Source organism: Clarias gariepinus, chromosome 25, assembly GCF_024256425.1.
Source record: "Clarias gariepinus isolate MV-2021 ecotype Netherlands chromosome 25, CGAR_prim_01v2, whole genome shotgun sequence".
Lineage (NCBI taxonomy): Eukaryota > Metazoa > Chordata > Actinopteri > Siluriformes > Clariidae > Clarias > Clarias gariepinus.
Genome location: NC_071124.1, coordinates 24,060,365 through 24,085,914, shown reverse-complemented (window position 1 = coordinate 24,085,914; position 25,550 = coordinate 24,060,365). Strand labels below are relative to the sequence as shown.

The window sequence follows — 25,550 nt, the reverse complement described above, 5'->3', positions numbered from 1 at the left end:
AATTGCACTATTGCACAGTTTAAAATGGTGCTATTGGACAGTCGCTATTTCACACAAATGTAAGATGTTGTTACTGTATTTAAGATGTTGTAACTGTTGTAACCATATTTTAAAATTCATGATATTGTAACAGTAATAACTGCATTATGGAGACTGGTTCACTGGGAGCAGCTCTGACCGTACAGTCTAACTGGAGCAGGGAGAAAAGACCTTGCATGTCGCTCCTTCAGACGCCGAGGATGTAACCGTCTGTCACTGAAATAAACAGTCTGTCTCCGATAGAAAGACTTCGCTACAGTAAATACGCAAATGTTAATGTGGTATAAACTGTATGTGGATGATGAAACTGCACGCTGAACAGGGGACATTACTCTGTGTATTGATTATTGATTAGTGAACATCAATGATGATTGCCTCCTCTAGTTAGATGACTTCTCCAGACGTCTGGTGTTGGGTCTGGTCTGGTTCTGATACATTTCAGTCAAAGCCATCTTGGGAAAAAGAATTTCCTGTCAAATTTTCTGTAAGATAAAAAAAATTGCCTCCTTATAAATGTTCTCAGGTTAAATCAGGCTCCGGTGAAGGGCTACACCCGGGACGTCGGTGCCAAAACCACCCTGAGACTAACCTACCCCGAGGGAGCCTTCAATGACACGTCACATTACGAGAGCGACTCACTGTTCGTCTTCTTAGGATTCAAACCTCAAGACTTTAAATGGCTGAAAAACATCATCTTCGGGAAGACTTTGGTGAGAAAGAGTTTTTGTTGTTATTGTTGTTGTTTATGTGCTTTTTATTACGAAACCAGATACAGGCTGAATGATAACATGAGGACTAATTTGTAAAAATAAATAATAACTGAACCTTGACGTTTTGGTCTTTTATAGTCGACACACACACACACACACACCTCAGAGACTGGGTTCTCACTGGAGGTCTTCATCATGCACAGTGTTTAGCGTTTTATATTTATATTTAATTATTCATAATGATAAAGGGATGCTACTGCATGTGAGAATTTATTTTTATAAAATTTCAAATTAGGCTTTAACAGCCTGCGTGGTGATCATGCTTTTTCCAATATTTATTTAATTTTTTTATTATTTTTTTAAATCTGAACACGTTTTGCAATATGTAAATCATTCCTAATTTTGCTACCATTTAGGGAGTGCGAAGCTTTAACATTTTTTCCCTCCTGATTTTCTCCCTAATTTAGTCGTATCTAATTCCCACCCATGGAAGTCTAGAAGTCTCCCATATCAAGGATACATGTGTGACGCCTTGTTGGGAGGCGGCGTAACACACTGGGAGGAGAGCGCTATCTGCTCCTTCCGCTCCTTCCGCTTGCGGAAGTCCAGCATTCAGCCTATCAGCTCCGTCTAGACCTCCAGCAGCGAGAGGTTACAGCATCACCCGGGAATCGAACTCGCGATCTCCGGATCACAGGGAGAGCACCTTACCACTGCGCCATTCGAGAGCAACCAAGTTTAAACTGCTGCTCGTGCAACATTAGGGACGACATAAGAACACCTGGGGGATAGCGCTATCCACTCCTTCCGCTTGCGTAAGACGCCCATAGTTGTTCAGTGTCGCTGCTGTCTCCTCCCTGACATAGCGCCACCAATCCGATGTCTAGACTCCCGGCCTAAAGATGGCTGGAGCCTCCCCGGGGGAGTGAATTTGCCATCTTGCAGTTGTACGCATGCGTTTTTGTTACCCCACTCAGGAGCAGACTCACCTTGTTGGTGCAGAAAGAATTTAAGTACAATGTGCCGCGCTGAGGAGGCGGCGATGTGGGCTTATTCAGGAAGCGTCCTTCTGGCTGAAAGCGTCTCCTGACCGAAAGCCCTGCTCTCATCCCACTTCTTATCACACATTAGCAGTATTTTCCTTTCAGTTCACAACCGTCAAGGACACTTTTATCCCAATAGCACGTCGTATTAATGAAGCTCGGCCAGGTCGTGGTGTCGTGCGAGGGCTTGAGCCTTTTTTTTTTTTTTTTTACCTCCATCTTTATCCTCTTCGAGTTCGTCTGCAGACTTGTCCCCGTTTTTTCTTTTTTTCTTTTTCTGTTATAGTTTTCTTTCCTCTTCTTCCTGTTCAAGCTCTCATTCGAGAGAGTCTGGAAGCCGTGCACTTAAGGGCCTCTGAGCCAACACAGCTGTGTGACTTTAAGGGAGTGACAGGACGAAGGAATTTTAACAGGGCGACATTTGTCAGGGCGCAAGAGACTCGGCAGAGGAAGTCTCAGGAAGTAGCGGGCTGTTTGATTACTCCTCCTCGCCTTTGAAAAAGTCCGATCGTTAAGGTACAGACGGAGATAACCGATCTGCCCCCCAGCACATAATGGGGTGCCCTTGATCTCAGAGTGGCAACAGCCAGGCACTTTAGGGTTCACTAATTACAGGCCATTTAGTGACGATTTGCGCTGGTGGCTGTGGACAAAAAAAAAACAAAAACATGCATGCCAGTGTGCAAATTGTCACTGAAACGCCTGTAGTTAGCGAATCCTAATGTGCCTGGCCGTTGCCACTCTGAGATCAAGGGGAACCCGTTACGCCCGGAGGGCAGGTCGGTTATACCCGTCCCGCTCAATGTTAATCCATGTTGGTCCATGAGTTTCTGTCAGAAATCAAGTGCAACTGGATCTTTTTTTTTTTTTTTTTAAATGTTTATGTTAAGCACGTGTTGTCTTTAAGCCTGGAAATATTGGAGGGATTATTAAACAGCCTGGTTTAAAAAAAAAAATAATAAAAAAAAACAAAAGTGCTCGTTGTGTAGTAGATTTTTAAAAAGCTCCAAATTTTTCCAAATATGGTGCGTAAAAGCTGGCATTTAGAAATCGTTTTTTTTTTCTTTCCTCTTTCCTCATTCTTTGCTTTCCATCTTACGATTCCTTTTTTTTTTGGCTGTAACTGCTTAGGTTTAAAGTCTACGGGTATCGAAGGCTTCATGCAATTTTTATGATTATTCTCAGATTTGTCATTTTCAGAAATGCAGTCTCTGTCACATACTGTAGTATTTATTGTCGCTCTTCCCTCACAAGTATTTATTTAATCAATTCTGTTTGGTATAGAATTTATCCCTTATGTCTCTTTTGCGTAGTCCTTAGCCCAGTCTTCCTTCACATAGTATTTAACACGATCTCCTGTGTATAGGTTTAAATCCAGCCTTTGTTCTTATAGTATTTAATTTAGTCTTTATTTACATTATATTAAACCCGGTCTCTTTTGCATAGTATTTAATCCGATCTTCTCCCTATAGTCACTTAGTATTTAACCCGATCTCTTCGCTATAGTCACTTAGTATTTAACCCGATCTCTTCCACATCATTTTAAACCCAGTCTCTTTTTTCCGTGTTATTTAATCCAGTCTTTCTTTGCAAAGTATTTAACCTGGTCGCTTCTGTGTAGTATTTAATATGTATAATTTCACATAGTATTTAATCCAGTCTTCCTTTACATAGTATTACGCATGATGTTCTTTGTATAGTATTTAATCCGTTCTTCATTCTTATAGAATTAAATCTAGTCTTCCTTTGCATAGTATTTAATCCAATCTCTTTCATGTGGTATTTAATCCAGTCTATTTCACTAAGTATTCAACCCAGTTTCTTTCTCACAATATTTAAACACTTTGCAAAGGAGACTAAATACTGTGAGAAATACCGCATTATTGTGGCCTCTTCTGCGTGGTATTTGATCCGGTCTCTTTCACAATCTAATCTCTTTCGCATAGTATTTAATCTAATTTCTTTTGCATAATTTTTAACCCAGTCTCTTTTGTATAGTATTCAAATCTGGTCTTTCTTTGCATAGCATTTAACCCGGTTTTGTAACACATCCTTTGCTTTCCAAGTCACGTTTTTTTCATTTTTTTTCTCCTTCGCTGTAACAAACATTAGTTCAGGTTTAAGTCTAGGGGTAGCGAGGGCTTAATGTGATTTTTATGATTATTCTCGGATTTGTCATTTTTCTTTTCGGAAATGGGAGCGCACAGCTGTAGAAGGTGTTTAGAGACGGCTAGTCTACGACGTGACCTGGCGTGTGTGTATTAGGGTTGTAAGAGTATCATGTTTAAAGTGGCTCCCTTAACTGTTTGTCACATGACGAATGAGGGCCATCGCATCTGAGCGTTCATAATGACAGATGATTCAGAGTGTGGTGCATTTTTTTTTTTTTCTTGTATCATGAAGTATTACAAGCTTGGAAAACATCACGTTCTGTGTGTGTGTGTGTGTGTGTTTCCTTTTCATTTCAAATCAGAGTATTGTGTTATTTAAGCACTTGCTTAAAAAAACGTTTGTCTAGCACATAGACTCTGTGTGCCAATGAAACATTTTGATCATTACCAAATGAATAATACAGCCTGAGTTTAATCTCCTCAAACACTCCGTAACCTTGGAGACGGTAAGGACTTGTCTCGGGTTTTAGAGATGCAAAAACAGACACAGACTTCTTGGAAAACGGTCAGTGCTACTGAGAATCCAGTGCGGAAAGGTCGCGGATAAATGCAGCACTCTTCACTGGAAACCTGTCGAGAGAATAAGATGAGATTAAGCGGGTCCGCCTCTCAGCGCTGTTTTCGACTCACCTGTGTGACGAGCCGGGAAAACCACAAGAACACAAAAGCATGTGTGGCTGACTGCGTGGACAATTACCTTTAGAAAAGCTTGCCTTTAGAGCCGGATCTAATCCTCAGATAGCACTCTCTCTCTCCCACACTTAGACCAGTGCTATTTTTTGAACAGTGGCTGATCGGAGCTTTGATGTGAATGGTTTCAGCGCTGCATTGTGTAGCGCGGATCCTCGACAGGTGGAAAGAATGCGAGTCCTTTCATAGCCTGTGCGGTTAAAAGAAAAGCGCGGTTGAAGGCGTAGGAAAGTGATGCTTGCGCAACGCTCAAATACTCACTTGACTCGACAAGAAGGGAATTCTCAAAACGCAGCTTACGAGTTGATCCAGGAGCTGTGTTCGGCACGAGAAGTCGAGTGGACGCGATTGTCTTCTCATCCAAATTTGCGAATACAATAGAACAAATTACTCTGCCCGAGGGATGAAGTGTACAATATTTTTTTCCTCGACCATTCTAAGGCTTAATAAAATGATTACGGCGAGACAGGAGACACCTGAAAGCTACACATTCCTGCTTCTTTTTTTTTTTTTTTTTCTCCTTTAAGCTGAAGCAGCAGTCTGAGCAGCCATGAATACAATTCCCCTGGCATAGAAGGCAAATCACCAAAGTGGAAAGGGTGCAGAATGTAAAAGGGGTGTGTGCTGCTGGTACCAGTTACTCGCGCTTTGTATGAATAAATAAAAGACAGGTTGCCAGTTTTAAATTATTTGTACCAGTCATTGGTAATTTTGTTTCATGGCACAAAAAGTTCATTTTTTTTTTTTTTTAGTTGAGTTATACCCATAGAACTTCCAAATAATTTTAGATGTATTAAATAAAACCTGTAGTTAAAGCCAAAAAACACTTTTTTTTTCTTCTTTTTTTATATCGTAAATTTTTGTCCCCGTCTCTTTCTCGTGGAGTTTTAACCAGAAAGTTGCAGTCGAATTTGACGTATCTGTGCTCCCACAAATTGATAGAGTATATTCCCTACATAAAACTGTCAAGTCGGATAAAGAATCTACATAACATGCCAAACGTATAAGCGCGGTTTCCTTCATGTGAAAGCTTCGCAAATATCGTGTCCTGCTTTCTTTATTGCCTTTACTCAGGCAGTTGGAATTCATCTTAATGCCGTGTTTTTCGGCATGTGCAGCAAAGTGTTTCATGGATGCAAACTGTTAAACCTCCACTCCCATCTGGACTACTAATATTCTTTGATATTTTACTGAAATGGCAGCCATAAGTTCATATTTAAAATCTTGAAATCAAGATAACCATGACCGCGATCGTTGGTCCGTTCAGCACTGCACTACTGGAACATGTCTGTCTGTGTTACTAACCTGAACTGTCTGTTGGCCTCGCAGACTTTCTTATAAAAATTTAATTTAAAAAAGAAAACTGGACTTCTGATTACACTCTTGCAGATGGCAAGAGCAGGGAAGACTTTGAGGTTCTGGTCAGTAATCATGGCATTTCAAAGGGCTTTTTCCCCCCCTCCTTTGCATTTCTTGCATTTTCTTTTATGTTCTCTTAATCAGTACCACCCAGAATGAGCATAGCTCTGTTACGGGTTCTCCTCATACGCCTCTCTGGCATCCTATTGTTGTCATTAGAAATCGATTAAACTCGCCGTGATTACAGTAAACTGGAGTAAAAAGTTCCAGGGCTCTTAAGGAATGTACAGGTCTTTCAGGAGCAACAAGCTTCATTCATCTTCCTCATCTGACCTTGTGTCATTTATTATATCTTTCTTCCCGTTTTGTTTCTTAATTTTTTTATTAAACATTATTTCTCAAATAGATTCTTTGGAGTAAATCTTTTCTGTGTTGTTGTTTATGCCAGACCTTCTTTCTATTCATGCCGAGAGAAAGCATGGCCCTGTTTACTCTCACATCACCAGAAAAGGTGACTCTCAAAGCTTCCTGACGATGCAGCACAGGCGAGGAATGCAGTGGAACATCATAGCTTTTAGTTATATTTTTCTTCTTGAGCAACGGTATAATAACGCCCTTATTTTTTATAGATGTCAGGATCTCAGGATTTCAGCATCTCGGATGTTCTCCAAACTCCTGCTGAATCCTTTACATTGAGGTTATCCTAACGCCATTCAAATGGAACATATTATCTGACCTTTTAAATCCTTTCATCTAAAACGAGCACCATTATAAAATCAGTACAATGAGCATCCATGGTTAATCGTGTTCGGCCCGACAACAAAGTTCAGCTTACATACTGGGAATGCCTCATGCCCCTGAGGTTCATTCTCCAAGCCTACTTCCACTGTATCACATGTTCAGAGTCACAGGTTTCCCACCCATGAAGACATGGGAAATCAAAAAGATGTCAAAGTCACAACAGAAAGAACTGGAATTCCTGGGATTCTTTTGAACAAAAGGAAAGCCATCAGAGTATTTCATGTAATGTCAAACTTTGTACTCTGTAACAAGAAGCGGGATCTCAGCTTCATGATCATAACTTGCTTCGGATGAGAGCTCTCCTACACATGACTTCAACCGCGTCGAGCATTTATTCCATGGATCCTTGGACCCGAACCTTAGCATGTGCATAAACCATAGCAAAATTCAAGGACACATGCATGTATTCTATTATGTTGCACATAGATTTCAATTAAAGATGGTTGCTATCTACCCATGTGCTGGGCATGGCGACCCTGCCTGCAGGACCACATCTGTCCCTCGGCATGACTTGGCCTCTTGTTTGCAGATTTGCAAAGCGGTTCATTCGACTAGAGCATCTACCATAAAAGCTCCTTATTTCGCTTTAACGGAGTACCTTCCAGGTTTATTGACCCTTTAACTGTAACACTAAAGATAAACAGGAAGCCGACAAAAAGCGGCGCTGTGCTTGAGCTCTGCCTGCATCTACTAGAGAGGGTTTTTCCACAGGAGACCGAAGCCAATTCTTTACTGTCTGCATAGGACCTCGCCTCCTTGTCATTCTTGTTGATTTACATTCCTGTAGAAATTAAGTAGAAGGCAGCCTTTCTTTTATGTAGTCTACTTCTAAATACATGGGCTCACCTGTAAAATGGATTACAGATCAGCATCTGGGTGCTGGAAGTCCTAAAAAGTCTCAAACATTCCAGGGGTACCCTAGACAAAGCAATTACCTTCTCAAATTCACTTTTCTTAGCTTTATTACTTTAAAACTAACTTGTTATGGAAAGTACCCAACCTGACTCCGTCACTTTCAATGACTCATAAGTGCTTCAGGTCAGAGGAACCCTGAAGAACCAAGAAGAAACCCATACTGACTTGAGAAGAACATGTGAAACTTTGCACAGGCAGTAATCCAAGCTTAGTGTTGAACCAGGAACCCTGTAGCTGTGAGGTGACAACACCCACCCACCCCATTACCCTCCCCTTAAAGCACCACAAATGAGGTTAAATTGTTTAGAAGATGAGGCCCAATGCTTCTGGCTTTGGTATGGGTTCAAAGCCAGAATTGTTCAGCCTTTTTGTGTTCTCGAAACGGATTTGAGATCGTGTAGGAAACTTGTTAAACCTGGTGTATTTTTGTCATTAAAATAGTCCTTGGAAAGACCCTCAGGAGAACCCTTTACACACTGGCGGTATTTTAAATCTGTACTTTCTTCTGCATGACCAGACATCTGGTCGAGAAACCAAGCAAACGTTTGTCCAATTGTCTTCTCGGAAATGAGAGTCCTGTTTATAAGAGGGCTGTGATAGCCTTGTTTGTAACCTGCTAGTCATCTTTAATCCAATGCAAATTCAATAATACCAGAAACTGTATTACTTTCCAATTGCTTGCAGACTGCTGAACAAAGTTTCAAAAAACTTCTTGTCCTGTTGTTTAGTCTTCAGTTGATCGCTCACTTATCTCAGGGTTCTTTGTATAGCCGTGACTGAACAATGTCTTTGCTCTTTTGGTTTTCTTTCTTTTTCAACCCAGATTGATTGCATTGCGTTGCCATAATCTCCTACCATTTACTTTTCAGCATTTAGTAATAAAGTACAAGTGTTTAGTACTTGAGGAAGGTCTGTGTTTAAGATCTCTGATTAAAGCTCACACTTTGGCTTTGTACACGTTACATGCTCTGTGTATGAAACATAAAAATAGTACATGGGAAACTTTTTTTCTATTTCTTTTCCAGTAGGGACATGCTAATAAACAGCCATGTTATCGTAAATGGCATGAAATGTTTTCTTTCTTGGGGCTCGCACCTATTTGGGGATTAAGCATCTTATCAAGCACCAGATTTCAGTGGCATGCTATATATATATATATATATATATATATATATATATATATATAATATAATCATCCTAAAGTGATTCGTCCAAACTTGGAAAGCTTGTCCCTGTGTGAATAGGGCTTTGCTGTGGCTTTAGCTTGGAGATGAAACATTAAGTTGTTTGCATACACATGTACTTGACAAATTTAAGTGTTTAAAAGCCAAGAAGAGCAATCACACATGACGGCTGAAATCGCTCGAGGACTGGATGTGAAGAATTAGCCCAGTGAGAGACACTTCCCACAGCCTGAAGCTACACTCAGTATTCTCAAGCCAAGTACAACAAGGCAGCTCATACTGTTAACAGTACGTTATACCTCTCCTTACTAATTAAATGGGTTTATATAAGTCTTTGCCATGACATTAACATTAAAACCATGTTTTGGGTTCCCCTTGTGCCACCAGGGCGGCTCTGATGGCTCGACAGGGGCTGTGGGGGAGTGATGTGGTGTCTGGCACCAGGATATTGGCAAAAGACCCTTTGGGTGCTGTAGATTCCCTGCATCGGACTTGTTTGTCTGGTGAATCAAATGGGTGCTTGACCAGACTGGGATGTGGAGAGTAGGCAGTAGGCGTTGATGCACTGGGTGTTCTGATGCCTTTCTGTTTGGCCAAAATGGACTTTTTAGGAGATTTGTGCCTCTTTGGCTTTTTTGTGGGATTGGACCAGATGGCCTTTAGGGGTCCCCGTGGGCATGGGTGAGCCTCAAATATATTTAACTCAAGAGTTCAGACCACAGTGCACAGACTATTCAGATATTTTCTACAACAGATTATTTTTATATTTTACCCATGTACTTTATAAAATATAAAAAGGAGATCAGCTATCCAAGCTTGTCTATATCATGTGTGGGCTAGAAATCCCCCCCCCCCCCTGTGTAAATGTGTACTTATGTCGAGTGTTTCCCTGATGGCTTGTTCTCAGCGAGGAGAAGGTTGACGATGAGGCCTCTGATTTTTATGGGGTGATTTAACACTTGGCGGCCATGCTGGAAGCTTGTTAAGGGCATGCTTAAATTACACACCAAGACGGTAAGCACACTCTCTCTCTCACCTGCTGCTTTATTGGAAGGATCGGTTACCCTCGTTTTGATGACAAAATTGGCCGTTAGCGAACCCTGCACCGCAGAAGAACTGTGATTAAGGGAGGTGCGGTGATCAGTCAGAGCCTCTCTCATGCTCCTACTTTCTCCAGTCACTTGGCCGGCTGTTGTTCCCTTGAGGAATGCTGGTAAGATGTGTGTTTGGACTAGAGCCAGGCAAGACCAGGAGAGGACTTCAACAACAGCACTATGTTTAGAATTGCCGTGTTTAACTTTGCTGGGGACGTAACACGAACCAGACTCTGACCAAAGTCCAAATGAAAATAACTGTCAGAGAGGAAGTCGAAGTATTTCAACATGACAAATGGAGTACTGCTGAGAGAGTGGGCAGTTCCAGCTACTTGGACTAAATATTAATACTGTACATGACTTCCTTCTATGTTGATCATTTTATTTGGGATCTGTGCACCATTGACAGGGGGAGGTGTAGCTGTTTTGTGGTTTCTGTGTAATTGTAAAACATCTGTGTTGTTGCTTCGTTGGATCAGAAGTACATTTGGTTGGTTTGTTGTATCTGGTATAAGGATATACTTATTGGTATTAGTAGAAGTAGTAGAAAAAGAAGAAGCATCTTTTTCCCATCAGACTCTCTATCTGTTAGCATGGCCCATCCTTTAACACGGAATGTACAATTAGCTCCCAGAGGAACACCGTCATGTCTGAGTGATTGTAAAGGAATCGATCTGTGACATTGTGTGTGATCCGTCTTAAGACAATCTGTCTCTTACTTTATACCAAAGGCCTCTGGGGTCACGTCACAGATGCCATCAGAGGCCTATGTGTTCAGCATTATGCAGAGGAAGATCCCAGACAGCGAGAAAGAATTAAGTCCATAAAAATAGCATGCATACCTGCCATGATGGCTGTGGATTTCTGTACAGGCGACGCTTAAAATCATCTGCTGGCTTTGCCATTTATTATGCAAGGTGTTTTTTCATCCCTGCTTATGCTCTTACACCTGTTTGATGTTGCAGCATTCCACAGACTTTATGTTAAGCCAAACCCCTCCCCCCTCCCCCCCTTGTTGACAGAAGCGACAACGTGTTCTTGATGCGGCTTGCACTGGGGCGTTTTTTTTTTTTTTTTTTTTGTTCAATGCCATTTTCCGCGCTCAATAGCCGCTCCTATTATTTGACAATATCAAAGGCAGTGTCTCTTTATTTGAACAGGTGACTTCCATTAAATCGGATGACCCAGCTGGCACTCAGCCAGCAGCTCTGTTGCAGCTTTCGCCGAGCCCGGCGTTCGCAGCACTAATGCTTGATGATCTCAATGCGAGGCTGCCGATTGAATAATTGCTCAGCTGCGCCACTTGGCCAGTCTCCTGAGTAATTGGTATCAACCTGGGGGCTCCTGCAGATCCTCGAACATCCGTGGAGGTCAGGATCTCATTCGTCTGTTTCCTGTGGGCCTGTCCAACATGGATGTGCTGCCTCACTTTTAATGAAATCCGTCCCTGTGACCGGCCTCCGGTCACGTCCTTGTGCGCTCAGTATGCAGTGATGGCATGTTTGACATCTTTTCTCATGTGTATGGAAGCATGTTCACGGATTGAACCCTTCATGAAAAAAAGCTAATTTTAATAATTATCATGTCAAACAAAAAGGTGATGAAAAAGGTGTTAATTTGACTCATTTTGTATTCAGCACTTGTGTCAGTCTTAATAGAAACCTGACTAAATACTAAAGTATTTCTGTGTCTGGCTTTTCAGAAAGGTATCGATGGCTTTTGGAAGTCTGTGCCGGTAAAGGTGCCCCGGGAACCTTCTAAAATAAGAATTCTCAACCCTTACTTCATCCAGGAGGCTGCCTTCCAATTCATTGGCCTGCCACTGAACAACGGCGTCATGGGTAAAGGGGTAAGTGCCACTCTGATTGTGATGTGAAGCAGAGCCCCAAAAAAAGAAAATTGTAATATATTATAAAAAGGATTATTAAATACCTGGCCTTAAAATCTTACAAATCCTGCTTAATGGTCAAGAGAGAATTAACATCAGCTATTATAGCTGAACTGCCTCCCACCCTACACACTGTATTAATGCAGATCATTTACTGCTTTCTGTTTCACCCAAATGAGGATGGGTTCCCTGTTGAGTCTGGTTCCTCTCAAGGTTTCTTCCTATTACCATCTCAGGGAGTTTTTCCTTGCCACTGTCGCCCTCGGCTTGCTCACCAGGGACAAACTGACCATTTTGATTCATACAAATTCACATTTCATACAAACATAAATAATTCTTTTGACTATGTAAAGCTGCTTTGCGGCAATGAAAATTGCTAAAAGCGCTATACAAATAAAATTGAATTGAATTGAATAGAATCCTCAGATTAAGCCCCTCTACATGATTTTGCATATTTAGACCCTAAAACATTACCGTGAATACTTTTTTTCATGTGTAACTAAAGTAGGCTTGTAAGTTAAAGGTCTTATATTTAAAAGTTGTACAAGTTAACACAAGTTTTTTCATATATCAGACTAATTTAATTCATTAGTGCCTCCTGCTGAGCCACATCCCTCTAGAGAAACATGCAACAAGCTGGGGGAGAGGCTTCTCTTCCATGAGATCACATCAGGGCCAAAAACATATTAAGATTAAAAACAAAGGCAAAGTTTTTCCACCGTTTAGTTTGTACATGCACATTACAGACCCATCTGAATGTCCAAAAATTGCTAAAAAGGTGTATATAATTTGCATATAAGGCAACCTTTAAAGTTAAAAGTTTGGAAGGAAGCATTTCCCTCTATCTTGTGTTAATTAAAAAATAATAATAATGGACTTCATGTTCAATCATTCCAAAATTATATTGATTCTTTAATTTAAAAGAAGATACTGACCCTAGGTTTTGGAGGAGAACTCGTCTTTCCTGAAACTGTCAGCACCGTTGAGGGTCCAGTTGGGTGGGTTTGTCCTTTTTGAACCAAAATGTCAGTGTGCCCCATAAAGCCAATTTTATGGAAATGGGGGTCACAGGAAGCCTTGGGCACATGTTCCCTCAAATGGATTGTAATTACCTCGAAGGTGACACCAGGTCAAACACAGCATGGTTAATCCTCCAGATAGGAACAACTGAAGCTCAGAAACTGCCTCCAAAGCAGCCCAGGTTATTCAATGCTTGTTTTATGCTTTGTACTTCAAGAGCATGGATAAAAAACAATAGATGTCTGGGTTATTTTTATTAAAAGCCTGACCTGAATACTGACCCGGCCACTTCATTGAGATATCATCGATAAAGCAGGCACAGCAATCCTATTTTACGTCTTATACTTTATAGCCTTCTCTGCCATTCCGCAAGTCATATGCACCATGGATACTGTATTTAGTTAGAAAATGCCCGCTATTGTGCAAGTCATCTGGTTGAGTCATCTGTCTGCCCTCCGCAAGACTCCGCAATGCATTGCAAACACATGCATTGATTAGATATAGTACATAGTATTATACATAGTTCACTCTTCAGAGGCGGTCCAAGGTGGCAGCCCAACCCGGCAGTCATTAAAGAAGTGTGAGTTACATGCATCAAGTCTCAAAGACAAAGCTTGGCTACGAAATCGAGAGGACAGGGCCCACCAATTCAGGAAATGAGACTTCCATTTCTGAAAGCCGACCCGGTTGGTTTCTTGAAACACCCTGAGAGCCGCTTGATAAAGCTGTCAGCCGTCAGCTCTGTCTGGAATGTCCAAAGACTGGATTGGAAAGTATTGAAATTGACCACCTCGTGAAGATCCGCACCCTCTTTGAACTGCAGAAACATGTGCAGAGCATGTGGAGCTGCCTCGCCAGGCCCCTCAGGGTGTGTTTGTGGGTAGGAGGGAAGCTGTCCCATACGGCACTGATCAAGGCGGGACACACTTGGACACATCCTTCCCCCTCTGCAAGTCCTCCGTTCACTCACCTGTTGGGGGTGGGCACGCTGCCCAAACCTTACCCCTGATTGTGTATATGTGTGGGCTTGTGCAAATCGTACCCCGGGCTGTTGCAGGCTAATGATTTTGAATGGTTACTCACCCCTGGGAGTCGAGGAAGTGGAGGTCTGCCTTCTGAAAATTGGCGTGTCATGGGCAGGGGGGCAGCTCAAGACGAGTTAACAATCTCTGGCCTGAACAAAACCAGGTTCCCTCACATGCACTCGACCAGCCAGCCAGCTCACGACAAGAGAAAGGGGAAGGGTAGAAACCAAACTTCTGTGCAGCTCCAACCAGTTCACTGCAAACTCTACCCAGTGTTTTATTGCTAATCATAAATTTTCCAAAGCGCCTAGCTTTGTACTCTTATTTGTAACTGCTAACCTTTTACACATTTTGCGAAGAACTCAGAGTTCTCATGCAAAAAGTACAGACTTTATTTTTTCACCTAACAAAACCAATTAACGTGAATCTGGAATGATTGACAGTTGCAGGGGTGTTTGGAACTATTAACTTAAACGCCTGGAAGCCCTGCCCCTTCCTTTTGCTGCTGTGTTGCTTAAAATGTACGATGTTCTGAATTCACTAGTGTAGAAAATTAAAAGCTATTACTGCATGCTCAACTTCACCAACATTACACGTGTCGTGTTAACCTCAACAAACCTTAGTGTTTAGGGAAGCCAGTGATAATGGTACATTTTGACCAAAAAAAGAGATTCAAATACAAAAATGTGTCAAATATAACACTTTCCAAAAATGTTTAATGGTATTGGCGATTTTTTTTCAAGACTAATAAATTAAAATTGAAGTCAATATAATTAAATTACAATAAGCCTTGTCGTTATAAATGTTCCTGCTCTGCACACTGACTGTGAAGTTTGTCACCTGGAGTACAATGGAAGTAATTGGGGCCAAATTCAACAACCCTCATCCTGTGCAATAGTGCATCCCAAAGTTCAGCTGAGACCTCTTAACCCAGTCCCACTGCGCTACATCGAGTTCAACATTACAGTACAAATGTAAATCTCTTCTTCTCCTGGAAACTGCCTTATGGTGAGTTCTGGTCAGCCATACCAACTCGATTGAATTTCTGCTGAACTTTGCAATGCGTTTTTAACCACGTTTACTTACTGTACGTCATACTCGTGTCCCATGTAACAAACCTATAAACCTGTATATACAGTATTGCAGTATTCCATAACAAAAAAACAAAAACAGGATACTTGTACGCTAGTGAAGAAAGCAGCACATTACTGTATATAAACGACCACAGACGAAAAAACAAATGGAACCTGCTGGGTTTTGCACGTCAAAATGAAGTGTGATGGTGCAAGTGCTCAGAAGAACCATGTGTGGTTCTGCAGGTTGCTCAGTAAAACTTGGTGTCTAATTTCCTTAAAAAACTGCATAAATTGTACCTGAGACTAATAGGTCCGCATAACGTTGTCACACCCAATCCTGACTGCTTTGTTAATTAAAGTTTTCTAGGCTTTATTTATTTATTTGTATGCTAAATGCATACTTCCTCTTCAAATGTGCCTAAGATACTTTTGGTCAGTCCTGTGTATGCACATCAGTTTTAATCTGAGACAGACTTGGGGGAAAAAATCTAACTACTATCCATTTAATATCACGTACATCTGCATGCTACAGTTTCTACTTTAGATTAATGATTTGTGTAAGAACTACAGGGTTGATAAAAAAAAATAAAAACTGGTCTGTTGTCAGCCAGGCTTTTGATAAAGAATCAGGTATTTTTTTGTCCCACATCACAGCCAAGAAGTGCTTTTAATTCATTCATCTTGATCTTTTAAGTAACTCAAGCCACATGCAGAAAAGCTATTAGACAGTACTCAGGTTTTAGAGACTACACGACTCCTGACCATCTTCCTATTGTAGATCTGTTTAGACATTTATTTCTCGCCTGTTTCTGCAGAACATCCCAACACTTGGTACCGTTGCTATAACAATGGCGCTGCATAACTGTGACGAGATTGCTGTTGCTGGATTTGGCTATGACCTCAACACCCCTCACGCACCCTTGCACTACTACGAGGGAGTCAAAATGTCTGCCATCAAAGACGTAAGACTTTTTAGTTTTTTTCCCTACAGGTTTCAGCTGCATGTGAATAGCGAGACTCTGTAGGTCGGTGGAATTTCCATGTCGTATTTGAACAGGTGGGTCACACTGGTTTTTGAAGTGCAGATCTTTATCTGACCTTCTCTTGTTTAACTTTGCAATAAATGGAACGAGTGCAGCGGCAGTATAATTAGCTGACTCAAACCGGCTTCTTTTTTATGTCATCTTTGCTGCAGTCTTTAAAAAATAAATAAATACATTTTAACCGTAGCCCTGATACAGATATCCCATTGTTTGGCTTGGCTGTGTAGGACTCATAAAATGTTGAATTTGGTGGTTAACACACCGAAAGTACCAGCGTACTCCCCCAACACCCATCGGAAGTCCAGAATATCCCTAATGTATTTTATTCATATTTAAAATGACAACAACATCCCTCGCCTGTCCTGACTAGCTCGGCTAATTCAGCACGCGAATTGCTCAGTAGGTATATTATGCAATCTGTGAGTCAGATTTGGTCCCTTTTTACCAAGTCTAACCAAACACTGGGTGAGTAACCTGACAATAACAGAACTTTTCTTTGCATTCCTCGGGACATTTGTTAGGATCCCGGGCTGTTTAAGTAAATCTTGTTTATCCAGTGACTCATTGCGAGTGCAGTTACCCCTGCAGAGTCTGCCCTCCCTTCCAGCAAAAGAGAAGTCTCTATCTATAGATGCATAAGAAAGTCAGATCATTCCAGCCCCTTTGGTCGACTTCTCCTCCAAAACCGTAAGATCCTGAGGAGATTTGGATGTCCACATTGATTCAGTTCACAGCTTAAAACCTCGTTCTTGGACCTGCTCACTTTGCCATTGATGCGCGTCTCCAGTTTGCACCAGACGAGAGACCAGATTCCCACGCTTGTTCCAGGGCCCTAACCGGAATGTAAGGCTCTGATTTCAGCTGTGAGTGTCAAGTCCTTGGGCTTTACCGCTGTGGGTTTCAGAGGCTCTGATCCAGCCAAGGAGCTCAATTTTTAACAAGGATCATGAGCTGTTTTCACTGCAACTGGATCATGACTGAAATATTTGCGAGATGAAAATGGCAGACGTGCAGATGTTTGGGTGGTCTGTGGTCTAGTTGGGGTTGGTGTGGACAAACCCTTGACCTGAAAAGAGCTTGATGTCAAACTGCACCAGGACTGGGTGCTGGCTCAAAAATAATAATAATAATAATAAAAAAGTAAAAAAGTATTTGTCTCATTTTCTAAAAAATGTATAAAATACAAATATATAACAATTTGTAAGACAGTTTTCAAATGGGTTGCCATGGTAACTCTTTTCTTACTGACCATACTGTTTTGTTGGCTTAAGAACATGAATCCCATGAGACATCTTATTGCACTTTGATCATCATAAAATAAGATAATACATTTGGACCTGTTCGGTACTGTACTCACATTGCATTCAACTCAGGACCAATATAATAAAATTAATTTTAATATCAATAATTTTTCCTTTTTTTTTTGGCCAATAGCCCCCCATAAAGCTGGTACAGTGACCTATTGGTTCATTTTCTTTAACGACGCTAGATCTTACCTAGGCCCCCAACTTTTTTTTTTTCTGCCATCCTGTTTGTCAGATGCCGTGGCTCACGGCCAAACATCTGTGGATGGATGAGGGCAATAGAATGGATTTTAGAATCTTCAAGCAGGGTGTGGAGAAGTTAGTTTCCAAAAAAATAAATAAAAACGTAGAGACGGGAGGCTCCAAACAGGCAAAAATAAGAGAAATGTTTGAGAGCAGAGGAACAAGCGGATGAGAAGGCAGAAGAACAGATAGCGCAAAGGAGCACACGGTGTGACAGGGAAGCTGAGGAGGGAGAGAGCGAGCAGGAAGGGAGTGTAGTTAAAACGGTAAGCATGGAGAAGCTTCATGATTAACAGGGACGGAGCAGGGAGCTAGTACTGTATGTGTCCTATGCCACGATAATGCAGATTAATTCATTTAATGCCGATGATAATAGCATAACCACATTGTCTCTGTTTGTCCCACAGTCATGGACACACAATATCGCCAAAGAGAAGGAATTTCTCCGGAAGCTGGTGAAGGCCAAAGTCATCACAGACTTAACAAAAGGAATCTGATCATCCCGGAGCAGGTGTTTTAACAAAGAGCGAGAAAGGATGCTGGGAAATTGCATACTGCGGTAGCAGTCGAAAAGCAGGATGCAATGCTACCATGAAAAATGTGCCTTGTGAGCGAGGAAGCTTCCCCAGGAACCCGGATTCCGTCCTCAACATCTGAAGAGACCAGCTTTTCCTCTGTTCAACAATCATCCTGGAATTTCAACTCAAGACACGTATACGTAAGACCGAGAGGTAGACTCAAGAGCTGGACCAATCGTGCCAAACGTACCTCTTCGAGGAGACGCCTTTCCTCTAGGCCATGAATGTATTCACTGTGTAGATTCCATCGCTTCTTAGCATCATTTTATCGTCATGTTTTTTTTTTCGTCCATTCTGCATCATTCCACGTCAAGCTCAGAGGTCAGCCTTCATATAGTGACATGCAAAGTGTGCTGTTAATAGGAATGGATGCTTTTTTTAATTATTATTATTATTTATTATGTGACTTAAACCCTCTTTAATTTGAGTGGATTTTTAATCTTTTACTGTTTGGCAACATTTTTTTTTATAATGGTTTTATTTTAATTATTTGAAAATTTCTTGATATAAAAAGTTAAATTATTGTGTGTGTGCCCTCTCTCGCACGCTTTACAATTCATTCATCGGATTCATAATGCCCAGCAAGCCGCCAAGCCTGTGTATGTTAGTGTGTGTGTGTGTGTGTGTGTGTGTGTCCCAAATGCTACGTTCACATTATTAGCCATGTCGCTCAGTTCAGATTTTTTCAGATCGGATTTGTATGCCATGACGGTTCACATTCAAAATTACAAGTGACGTTTATCTGACTCTAATGAGTTTCTGAAACAAGACATAGGTTCGTTCAAGCATTAGTTCATTTCAAACAACCGATACGATTTTAGCAAAAAACACACTTGGGTACACTCTGGGGAACGGCAAGCAGTTAGTCGGCTGTATCTGTTCTTGGAGGCAAAAGGTAAAAAGGCAAAAAGTCACATAAATTCCAATCCGCCCGTTCTCATTCAAGTCACATGACTGTGTAATCTGATATGTATCCGATCTAGGACAAGATACGAAAGTGAATCAATCAGACAGCCCTGGGGGGAAAAAAATCATATCTGTGTCACATCAGGGTCAAAAATCCGAACGGTGTCACTTTAAACTGGTAATGTGAACGCAGCCGAACAAACAGCTTTCATGTTAGATGTCACAAAACAGCTTCTCGCTGAAGGTACCGGAAAATACAAATGTTTACTTTTTCTAATAACACAATCAGCTTTGGCAGGTTGATGATTATTTTCCAAATAGATTTTAGCTTTGTACTTTTTGAAAGTTTTATCATCTGTATTTTTAAACCTTTCTATTAAGATTTGATTCGTTCAGCCGTATGTTTTTGAAGGCCGTGTGTAACATGCTGAATCACAGTCAGGGGAAAAAGGAAGTTTGCCATTTTTTTTGCCATGCGTAATTTTAATTTTTTTTTTGTTTGGTTTTGCACAGTAGATATTATCGCATTGCAGCTTTACAGAGCTTCAGACCTGAACCCACAGCAAGCGAACCAAAAGAGTGAGGAACTCCCCAGGATCATTCCACGTCACAGGAGAAAGAAAACGAGGATTTTAGGGGAAACCAGGAACATACACACATTCTAACGCAGTAGTGGACGAGTCAATAGCTTGGTTACCTGGAGTCAATAGTTACCTGGATAAAAAAAAAAAAACGGCAAAACCATATTGTGTCTTTTAGAAGCGAAGCTCATAGCTGATTTTGTTTTTATTGCTGATTTTTTATCGAGGTTGCACATGCTATGAGATCTCGCTCCTTTCTCTGCTTTAAAGCACTTAACTAGCTAGCTAGCTCGCCATATGTTATTACATTATGCTAGCTACTGTAACACTTTCACTTTTAGTTTTTTTCCCCGGCCCGAAACATGGTACTGGGGAGCAGGCCGGGACTTTCACCCGTCTGGTAAGCTAGCTAATCGGTTTAAGGATTTGTCCACACTGTAACATGTAAAAATTCCTAGCATTTGTTGGCAATCAGTGTTTTATTTGTGTACACACTACAGTCAGTCCACAGGGTGCACACACTACAGATTCGGCGTGGACGTGATCAGTAGTATTACGAGGACAAATTTATGGAAACGTCGCGAGGTTCATCTCAACAAGTGTAAAGTTATGACTGGAAGCGAGTGGATTTATTTGGTATACGAGCGAAGTTTAGTTGCTGAACAAAAGTAGCATCTAGGTCAACAAGGAGATTTTCTTATTTTCTGGATCTTCAGAGGCATAATAAATGTGTTAGCCATTTTTAATGTTTTGAAAGTGTATTTGTCTTAGCCGAGTTTGACCATCCGTGTAATTCTGATCAGGATATCCAGGACATTTTAGCCATTTTTAGCATGCGCATACAAACACACACACACACACACACACACACACACACACACACACACACACACACACACACACTAAACTAAGTAGGGTTGTCCAAAATCTAACAGAATGGTCAAGCTAGGCTAAGCATAATCATATTTATTATGTTTGGAGATGTGTGTAATACTGGATACAGAGTATCTGAATCTCATGCCAAAGACATGTATGCAGTAATGTAGTATTTTTAAGTGCTTCCTGGAGTTTGTCCTGATGTCTCTCAGCAGCACTATAAGAGCAGGAGTGTAGACGCCTTCATCATCACGACAGCAGGATGGAAAGTGCTTAATCAGTCTGGGTTTAGTTTTATTTTTTTATGCTCATTTGGTTTATTTATTTTTTTTGAGAACCTGTACGTGTCGTGTAAGGCGTTCTGAATGACTTTCCAGTCAAAACAACAAACTGTCAGATCATCGAGTCAACCAGAACATGCATGATGCCGTCCAGCTCCTCCTTTCACCTCTCAGATCGGTTGGACTGTCTGCTGTCAGTTTGATTCAAGAATAAATTTTTTAAATGAATGACTAACTTGAATAGAATGTATTTCAGTTCTTATTGCACATACAAGTACCGGAAAGGTTTGGACACGCTTCCAATTCTTTTTTTCTTTTTTTGGGGGTGGGGGGGGGGGTATTTTTCAGTTATTTTAAGACATGAAGGTCGGCTGTTCTGAAACAGTTCTTGCAAGAACAGTATCGTGTCAAGTGTTAACCCATTAAACTCCATGATGAAACTGTCTCTCATGAAGATCTTCCTAGGAAAGGAAGACCAAAACTGAGCTCTGCTGCAGAGAAGTTAATTTAGGGTCACCAGCCTCAGAAATCACCAATTAACAACCAGCACCTCAGATTAGAGCCGTTATGAAGCTTTACAGAGCAGAAGGAGCAGATATACATCTCAATATCAACAGTTCAGGGGAGACCATTGGGTATTTTAGACGCCTTCAGTGTCAGAAAACACTTGAGTTAAAAGGGGCGTCTGGTAGTGTAGCTATCTTATTCATAATATGCTATTTACAAATGGGTGACATTCGAGAAAACAATGATGGCTCTGTTGAGCCACGGTTTCTGGGTCACTGCAAATCAATCCAGAGTTCTTCCTACACATCCCCTTTATCCAGATAGGTGTGTTCTCTTCCTGTTGACCCCGCCTCAGAGCATTCACCCACAAGGCGTGAATACTCACTCCCTAATTTGATGAGATTGCAAATGACTGCAATCGTGATTAAAAGTTGTCCTGGTCTTGTGAGACTATGTGCATCTTAACCTCGTCTATGGCAGATGTTGGAGCAACATAATCGATGATGAAAGATCTTTTGAATGGACATCCCTGTTTATCCAACAAAGACACTTCCACTTCCAGGGATGTGTAGAATCAATGCCAAGGCAGGTTAAAGATTTTTCCCGTGGCTTGTGGTGGCCTAAACATTTTGCCAACACACTGTATATTGCTTTATATTGAATTTGCCACCAGTTTCTAGCTTACAGATCCATCTGGATGAAAGCACAAATACTAATGTTCACTGAATTCCCAGCAAAATCCTATCATTTGTGAGTGATGTTAGATTTTAATAACAAATTTTTGCTTTAAAAGCGATCAGTGCGCTCATGTTCAAGGATAAATCTGCAAGTGGATTACCTGTCCAATCCTTTTGACCTGCAGAAAGCACCTCAGGAAGTTTGGATTTTCGACAATTATGTGGAATCAGTTCATAGGAAAGAGACCCACTGCAGAGTAATCCTCCACTCACATGAACTCCAGCCCATGTTTAACCAAAAGAGTGCAGGGAATTCTCCGAAATGAGAATATTCTACAATTATTTAGGTTTTGCGGATTTTTTTTTTTTATAGTTCTGTCAATCCACATCATATGGGAAATCTATTTGGCATCATCGCTGCATTGCTTATTTAATCCCCAGGTTAGGAATCTGATTCAGAATGACATTTTAAACCGCAAAAGACAATCTAATGGGACATGAATGTCTGTTTCTATCAGTCTACCTGCAGGGAATCTGTGTGAAAGTGTAATTCTCTCTTCTCATTTCTTATGAGAATCTGGTTTCATCGGCGTGGTCCCGGAAGAACCGTAATGTCGACTTGTGCTCGGCTCAGACAGTCGCTTAAGCAGATGTGTTAGAGCGTCTAACGCTAAATCCCTTTAAAGGCCGAGGCTTGTTGTCCATCCTGTTATTAAAGATGCCAGTGATATATACGATTTCCTATTTTGGCACAAGGACTCGGTCTCGTATTATATTAGCAAATTTGCCAAAGTGCCTTTACAGAGCTGACGCAAACCTCCTGAGACTCGCACATCTACTCTCTCGAGTCTCTCATAGGCGGGATGTCATGCACCAGAAGACTGATGCAACCCCGAGCCACTGCGGTGCAGTTACTCCCGTTATGTGGTGATGTTTTTATTTGCGCTGACAGACGTCCACACCGCCCTCTCCCTTTGCTTGTTATGAAGAGCTTCTCATAGCCCGGAGCTTGAAACCTCACCTCCTTCTAAACATAAATGTATATCATTCTTTCCTCAGGATAATTTAAAACACACAACGACCCGCAGTGCAATTCACAGTTTACTTCATGTCAAACATTTAAGGCATGTTTAAGTGACATGTTGCGACACTTTGGGTTTTCACAAATGTTTGTTTTTCTCTTGGAAATGACACAAGGCATCCACTCGTTGATGCCAACCAGATTCCATCGTTGTTTGATTCGCAACCAGAACCAGCAGTCGAAAGGATATACGGTTCTGAATATGTTCACCAGCTAGTAAACACACAAACAAGCGTCACCACAATTTCTTTTAGTCACCTTCATGTAGTCTAAACCACATTTTCCAATCCAGCCACCAGAAAACTGGATAATACCAACAATGTGGCCTGTTTCAGGCTTCTCCAAGGATTAGGTTTAAAAACATTGTTCTAAGCCGGTAGACATCCAGGATTTGATCCCGAGCTACTATCTGTATATAAGTTCCAATGCTGCCCATATGTCTTTTCGGGTCTCCCTTTCCCTCCCAACTGTGCTAAATTAATCCATACGTATAATGGGTGAATGTACTGCATCGCCCAAAAGTATTTAGATAAAAGTGAAATTTATTGTTTCTCATTTTTTTTAATAATGACAAGTTAATGAGAACAATTTGTGCACTTAAACTGCTATACAACAATCAATATTTAGTCACCCTTTAATAATTCCTCAGCTCCATGTGCCTTACTGGAGGATTTTACTTGTAAAATTTCAAAGTTTGAAAACCAACCCTGATATTCTACCTCTCACTAATTTCTTCAAAATATCCTGAAACCTCCAGTGATCCACTCCCTCTCCAACAGCACCTGCTAGAGCCAAGGCTGGACCATGGATTTGGTCTTACGGTTCATGCTGGTAATTACGAGAGTTAGAAAAGAAAACAAAACTAGAAGATTTGAATGGTAGGATCATCTGAACCTTTGGGAAAAAAAAGGTATAAGCAGATTGTTTCTTCTGTTGTTCACATCTGGATATTCTGTATACAGTACATCCTTTCAGCTTCTACTAAGACCTAACAAGTAGAGTAATGAACACTTGAAATAAAAAAAATGCAAACGTGTAGGATCAAACCTGCATCATGCCTTAGAAAATTTAGCAAATTTAAGATGACTCAGTGCTCAAGAAAACATAAAAGCGATGATTGCAATCAGAAGTTATTTGATTCTCATTCTTAATTCTTAACCATTCAAGCTGGAGCCACTATTTCTTTTACACATCCCATTGTGAAAATCCTTCTGTGCGAGAGCTCTGATGATTTCTAAATCATTTGCCCCGGTCTGCGCTTTCACTGTGGTTTTTTTTTTTTTTTTTTTTTTTAATTCATACTTGACCGATGACTGATAGCTTTCTGGAAATCTGGATGACACATGCTGATCTTCGGTGCTGTGCCTGGATTTACCCGTCTGGAGTTTCAATAAAATCACTAAGGAGAGCATGTGTACACTACATTCCCAGTGTCTACACTGCTGGATTTTATCAGGTTTACTTAGGTTAAATGTATTGATTATTTTGTAGGTGACTGTAATATTACTGACTGTAGCTTATGAGTGGCATAGTTCTCAAGTTTTCAGTGTGTTAAGGCTCTGGGTTACTGACCACTGTCGGGCTTTTAACCCTTTCTGCTCCTGGTTGCTGTATAAAGCTAGGATATGTGAAGAAAGAATTTTACTGTATGCAGTAATGTATATATGTGACATAATAAATACATTGTTCTTCTTCTTTCTTCCTCTCTATTATGTCCATTAGTGGTAAAGTGGTAAATTAGGTGTTAGGGTAATTCCATGAAGATCCATCCATCAAGGAACCTCTGTAGTCCACCTAGGGACCATGGGGGCCTGTTGTGACCATTAAATTTATTCCCATTTTTTTTCAAACCTCTAGTCAACATTCACACGCTTATTCACACACTACGGGCAATTTAGGAACACAAATCAGACTAATCTGCATGTTTTTGGATTGTGGGAGGAAACCCATCAAACACATGCAAACTCCATCCAGAAGCTGGAATTGAATCCAGACTCTGGAGGTGTGAGGCCACATAGCTAACCACAACGCCACTGGTCTTGCTATACTGATCCTTTCGACTCCCTTCTTGCTAGTCGCAAAACACATTCATCCCACAATTGTGATAAATCTTTTCCCCACAAAATAGTCGTTCTTTTTTTGCATGCCAGTATTCAGGAGCTGATGGTTAGTGGAGAAATTCCCAAGTGATGCTTACATGGAAATATTTGTTATTATTTTTGTTTAAGCAGATGTAGGAGGAGGGATATATCTAATTGACTGCTACCATGTTTAATTCCTCAAAACTGAAAATCATCAGTTTCAATTTCATCGTCACAGATTCAGCACCGTCACAAGGACGCGATTCATGTTTGCATGCATGCATTGTTGGTCTGGTCTATTAATAGTACCCTGGGGAACATCCCTACATTTGTCATACCGTTTTTTTGTTGTTGTTTTTTTTTTTTTCTCGTTAAGA

The 25,550-nt window shown here is 40.9% G+C and overlaps 1 protein-coding gene across 6 annotated transcripts in view; it reads left to right on the top strand.

The window, feature by feature from the left end:
• st3gal3b (ST3 beta-galactoside alpha-2,3-sialyltransferase 3b) overlaps positions 1-24,790 on the top strand; it is an 84,998-nt gene extending 60,208 nt beyond the window's left edge. For all 6 annotated transcript variants that reach the window (XM_053487279.1, XM_053487278.1, XM_053487277.1 and 3 more), the window contains 4 exons: positions 563-749; positions 11,709-11,855; positions 15,831-15,977; positions 18,013-24,790. In XM_053487279.1, the coding sequence (XP_053343254.1) occupies positions 563-749; positions 11,709-11,855; positions 15,831-15,977; positions 18,013-18,102 (571 nt within the window). In that variant the 3' untranslated portion in view covers positions 18,103-24,790. The remainder of the gene's footprint in view (positions 1-562; positions 750-11,708; positions 11,856-15,830; positions 15,978-18,012) is intronic.
• The last annotated feature ends 760 nt before the right edge of the window (positions 24,791-25,550 follow it).